The sequence below is a fragment of the Canis lupus genome, chromosome 32 (genome assembly GCF_048164855.1).
Source record: "Canis lupus baileyi chromosome 32, mCanLup2.hap1, whole genome shotgun sequence".
Classification (NCBI taxonomy): Eukaryota; Metazoa; Chordata; class Mammalia; order Carnivora; family Canidae; genus Canis; species Canis lupus.
In genome coordinates this window covers 7,796,782-7,802,500 of record NC_132869.1, presented here as the reverse complement: position 1 = coordinate 7,802,500, position 5,719 = coordinate 7,796,782, and the positions used below count along the sequence as shown (strand labels likewise).

The 5,719-nt window shown below is 43.4% G+C and overlaps 1 protein-coding gene across 16 annotated transcripts in view; it reads left to right on the top strand.

Annotated features, from left to right (window-relative positions):
• MEIS2 (Meis homeobox 2) overlaps window positions 1–1,250 on the top strand; it is a 205,465-nt gene extending 204,215 nt beyond the window's left edge. For all 16 annotated transcript variants that reach the window (XM_072808345.1, XM_072808344.1, XM_072808346.1 and 13 more), the window contains one exon: window positions 1–1,250. This exon is cut by the window's left edge and continues 176 nt beyond it. Coding sequence is in view for 9 of the 16 variants with exons in the window: in XM_072808346.1 (XP_072664447.1) it covers window positions 1–111 (111 nt within the window). In the remaining 7 variants the exon portion in view is untranslated.
• Window positions 1,251–5,719: the final 4,469 nt, after the last annotated feature.

Sequence of the window (5,719 nt, the reverse complement as noted above, 5' to 3'; positions counted from 1 at the left end):
GGAGGACCCCCTACCCACCCTGGAATGACTATGTCAGCACAGAGTCCCACAGTATTAAATTCTGTAGATCCCAATGTTGGCGGACAGGTCATGGACATTCATGCCCAGTAGTATAAGGGAACTCAAGGGAAAAGGAAACACACGCAAAAACTATTTTAGGACTTTCTGAACTTTGACCAGATGTTGACACTTCATATGAAATTCCAGACAGCTGTGATTATTTTTTACTTTTGTCATTTTTCATCAAGCAACAGAGGACCAAGGAGACCAGAACACAAATGTGAAACCATGGGCTCACTGAGACGATTCTGTCCATGTAAAGATCCTCTGGAAAAAGACTCCGAGAGTTATAACTACTGTAGTATAAACATAGGAACTAAGTTAAACCTTGTACATTTCTGTTGATCACTCCGTTATGTTGCCTCAAATAGTTTTAGAAGAGAAAAAAAAAATATATCCTTGTTTTCCACACTATGTGTGTTGTTCCCAAAAGAATGACTGTTTTGGTTCATCAGTGAATTCACTATCCAGGAGAGACTGTGGTCTATTTTAAACCTGTTGGGCCAATGAGAAAAGAAGCACGCCGGAGACCATGGTGAACGTCTGGCTGAACCTCATCCCTTGGACTCCAGCTTCCAGAATGTGTTTTCATGCCCGGCCTTTGTTCCTCCAGAAATGTGTCCTTTAGTTTCCAACAGATCTTTATAGTTTGTGCTTCATAAGCCAATTCTTCTTATTATTTTGGGGGACTCTTCTTCAAAGAGCTTGCCAGTGAAGATTTAAAGACGGAGCAGGAGCTTCTTCCAAGAGTTCTAAGCCTTGGCTGTGGACAAAACAATCTCAAGTTGGGCAGCTTTCCTCAACACAAGAAAGTTATTAATGGTCATAGCACCACAACTAGGACTTTATCAGGAACTCAAAGCTTGGAGGAGAAAAAGGAGCAAGAGAATACTGTAACAAACTTCGTACAGAGTTCAGTCTATTAATTGTTTCATGTTAGATATTCTATGTGTTTACCTCAATTGAAAAAAAAAAAAGAATGTTTTTGCTAGTATCAGATCTGCTGTGGAATTGGTATTGTATGTCCATGAATTCTTTTCTCAGCACGTGTTCCTCACTAGAAGAAAATGCTGTTACCTTTAAGCTTTGTCAAATTTACATTAAAATACTTGTATGAGGACTGTGACGTTATGTTAAAAAAAAAAAAGGTGTTAAGTCACAAAATGCGGTAATAAATATTTCATTTTTGATTTTTTGTTAGGCTTTTGTGTTTTTAATAGTTCTAAGGCAAGGTTGCACAATGCCTACTCCATGTGGTGTTACAGTAGGTGGTGGTTTTGCCCATATAGTTTTGGCTCTATTTCAAACTTACCAACAATTTTTAAGGTAACCTCCTCTAGTGGTTAGTAGATCTTTGGCTTATATATCCTACCAGCAGAAAACTTCTAAAGGTATGAAATTGTGTGTGTTTGTGTGTGCGTGTTATGAGCCAGGTTGAAAGATTACCTTCATTCATTTGGTCTAACCTCCTTTTTAGATGCATGATGTTGAAAAAAATACGTTCAGATAAAGCTTTTCATGTTCATCCTCTGCCAGAATAAAGGGCTTTTTCAGGGTTAATTTTACATCATGAGAAATAACTAACGTCTGTGCTCAAAGATAATTCATCTGCCTGTGTTTTTTCTCTGTCTTACTTACTAAAATACTGTTGAATATGTAAATTAAAATTTACATATAGATGTTCATAGATGAGTAAACAACTTCTATGGAGTTTGAAATCCTGAGTTGAAGAGATTACTTAATCATTAATATTTAATATAAATTATATTATGATGTCTTTTTATTTCAGACACCTCCACATGCAGACACGCTAGTGGGAGGAGTTGGTGACTTAAACGTAAATTTTTTTTCTGAAACAGCAGCAGAACAGGCAATGTAATGCCGTTTTCAAAGAATCACACAACATTCCTAGAAATCTGTGTTATTGGCTTGCTGGTACTGCACAAACACTGCCTGATAAAGTGTGCAAAGTGAAAAAAAGTGTTAGGTATTTGCATGCCCCCTCAATTTTTAAAATAAAGATACTATCCTGGAATTTGGGAACACCTACATTTTGAATCCTGTGTGTAGAAGAGATAATATAAAACTAGCTCGGTGATGTCAGCTTGATAGGGAAATAGTTCACTAGCTCAGAAATCCAAGTTTGTGTCTTACTTGGAGTGCTGCCATCTTCCCATTGCAGAAAACATTAATAGGAGTTGTAATATAAAGAAACAAGGAAATAAACTTCTATTGTTTTGTATTATTTTTAGTTAGGTAGATTTTTTTATATATATAAACACATTTATCACCTTAATGGATATGATGCTCTTTCAACGTAGAATTACCGCTTCTGACACAAACTGATTGTTAACAGAGAAATTCTGTGCCTCTTGGAAAAGAGCTTCCCTCTCACTCACCTTTGTTATCCCAGTGCACATGGAGTCTTTTTGCAAAATTTAAATATTTGTATATTTTTACTTTAAATGCTTTTAGGTAAAGTTCTCCATTTACAAATTAACTCACATCCACTCGGGGGAAAATGTTTGGAAAAGTTTTTCTTCCTTTCCTCTCCGTAAAGTACATGCTGCAGAGTTTACTTGTGTTTAGGAAGCTTTTGATGAAATCGCTTCATAATAATTTCATTTAAGTGGAGACCCCAAACCTCTCTATCCTTGGTTTTAATGACTAAAATCATCTCACGCACAGCTCCTTCAACAAATCATGTAAACCTTTAACCTTCTTAAATATTTGGAGATGAATAATAATTGTAATAAAATCTGTTTGCATTTTCTTGCCCCCCCCATATGGTAAGACCAAGAGGTAGTAGAGTTGTCCAATTTTTATAATGCTTTTTTTATACCACCTCAGAAGGCATTTGCTCCTATCTCGGGTTTACTATTTAGTATAAAGAGTTCCGATTTGGGTATATTTAAGAAAGACTCAGCTGTCAAAAGCAAAGAAACTGGGAATGGTGTTTTGACAACCATATAGTGTTAAAGGAAATACTGTAGTCTGAATAAAATTGCTTATGTTCTCCAAAACAAGAGTAACATAAAAACACTTTTTATTTATATGGAAAAGCAAAAGCAGAAATAAATTCCAAAGGTTTCCCTTTCTTTAAGAAATTCTGAGAGAACTGCAGTCGCCATCTGTTAAGGGTTGGGAATCGAGCAAGAAGCCACATTTAAACGGCAGAAGAAAAGACCAGGAAAGTCTGTGTCTTCCATCCACCCCTTCTCCCTCCCACCGCCCAGGTCAGCACTTCCCAGGTCCGCGCCCCGCAACCTCCGCAGCTCGCCCCAGTTAAGGCTGGCCCAGAAGAGTCGGTCGGGACCCCCGTGGCCTCCTCCCCCTCCCGCCCCCGAGGGCCTGTTAACCCGGAGCGGGTTTGGGAGGGGAAATGTGGCTAATATCTCCAGCAGCTGTCACAGGGCCCTTCCTTCAAAGGGGCTGGCCTGAGAGCCCCACAAGTTCCCCATTAGTCTTGCAGGCCAGCAATTTGATAAGGAGCCGGGACCTCTGCTGCAACATGCCACCGTGTTGAAGGGGCTGGGGTCTGGATGCGCCCAGGGGCCTGGCTTCGCAGGGGGGGCGGCGGGGCGTGCGCGGGCTCCCCTGCCTCTGCCCGCCGCCCCTTTGCAGGGTGTTGGAGGTGGGCCACCGGGCTTCAGGCTGCCGGGGTGGTGGGAGGGGCCCCTACAGCCGCGGTGGTCAGCTCGGGGGTCGCCCGGTCGGTCGTCGAGTCGCCTCCGTGGGCCGGGCCGGGAGGAGGCCGCCGAGCGCCGGGAGGGGGGACGCAGGTCTGATGGGGGCGGCCGGTCAGGCGGTGATGAGAACGGAGACCGTCGGGGCAGTGTTTGAAGGGAGGTTTTAATATTAATAGTTTCGGTGTAGAGACAGAAGGGAGATTGCGTCTGCGGCTCCTCGGGGCAGACTCGGGGTGACAGCGATGATGGATGATCCAGCGAGCCCAACAGCTCCTCCCCTCCAGCCCCAACAGTGTCAAAGCTACTTCAGTTGAAGCTTTAGAAATAAAATAAATAAACAGCATCGGCCCCCCCTGCCTCCTCATACACCTCCACCCCACCCCCCACCCCATCCCGGCATCGATTTATAGATCATTATGAATCAATTACTGCTCTCAATACTTTCCCATTGGCTTAAATAAAACAGCCAAAAGATGAAAACGTGGGGGTTCGGTGAGGATTTTTTTTCCCCCCATAGGTAGGAACAATCGCAAAATCCTTTATCTCATAATCAGAGGCACCGAGTTGGGAAGTGTGGAGAAAGGAAGGGGTCGCCCGGTAAATAACTGGCGGGGGGGGGGGGGTGCTAAGGAGGGGGTGTCACCCAGCTGCTGCCTTTGTTCAGAGGGGTTTGGGTTGGTGTTTGGGTTGTTCTGTTGGTATTTCTTGAGAGGGGGACCCCCGCGTGAGAATGAGATGCCCACAGGTTTTGTGACCTAATTATTTAACTCCTTTGGAGAAACCTAGCGGGTGTGCGTCTCGGCAAACATCAGATGGTGTTGGTGGTGAGGGCGCACATGGGAAAAGGTGTGGAGGAATGGGTCCGTCTGGAGGGCGGCTTTGCACTTTGTTGTGAGCCACCGTGGGAGGCTCTGCCGCCGGGAAGGGGGGTCTCCCACCCGCAACGCCCTCCTCGCTCTGCCCGCGCGATGCGCCGTTTTTGTGTCGCTGGAACCGGTTTGGAGCTGGGACTGGCCGCCCCCAGTCGCCCCCACCCCCGCCTCGGCCCCCGAGGCTTTTCTTCCCTCCCCTGCCCCTCGGCGGCGGCGCTCGGGGTTCTCTAGGTGTTTCTATGACTACATTGTGTGTGTGGGAGGGTCAGATGTGGGGGTTGCCCGCGAGAGGGCCGTTCCTGGGCGATCATTTATCAATGTCACCCACATAATGATTCTCTCTGCAGCCTCCTATTGATGAGGATAATTACATTAGCTCAGAGTGACTGATCAATGAAAAACCACCACACAAAAACTTCTTTACTCCTCTATAATACCAAAAACCGATACAGAAATAACATAGAAAGCCTGATTTTCTTTCCCTTTACTATCCACCAATAGATGCTGCCCCTCCTCCCCCCCAAAAGGACTGGGAGTAAAGTAAGAAAATAGACCCAGGTTTGTTTCGTTTAAAGGAGGATGCAATTTTTTGCCCGTGAATGCATTTTCTCAAAATGCTTTGGCTTCATTCCCCCTTTGGTAGAGAATATCAACGGATTTGCTAATGTGAGTTGCTTTTAGATTGGCCTGTGGTTTTCCGTTCTTTTTATTTCTTTCCTCCCCTTTAGACATTTTTTTCTACTTCAAAAAAAAAAAAAGAATTATAAATAACTGGAAAAGGAAATTACCCTAGGTCCTCTCTCTCTCTCTTCTTCTTCTTCCTTTTTTTCTTTTTCTTTCTTTTTTTTTTTTTTTGTTGTTGTTTAGCCTTTATTTAAGTCTGGTTTTCTTTTGTCTTTATCACTTCATAAAGTAGCGCAATTAAAGATGTGATGTTGCCTGGGTACAAAGGCTGGATCTATAATACGGCGACATAATACGCCGTATTCTCGCCTGAAAGTTTGCAGCTAAATTACGATTTCGCCTTTTCTAGACTTCAAAAAATCAATATTTTCTCAATTAAAGAGAATTTTAATGCTTTACTTGCGAGTTGTTAAA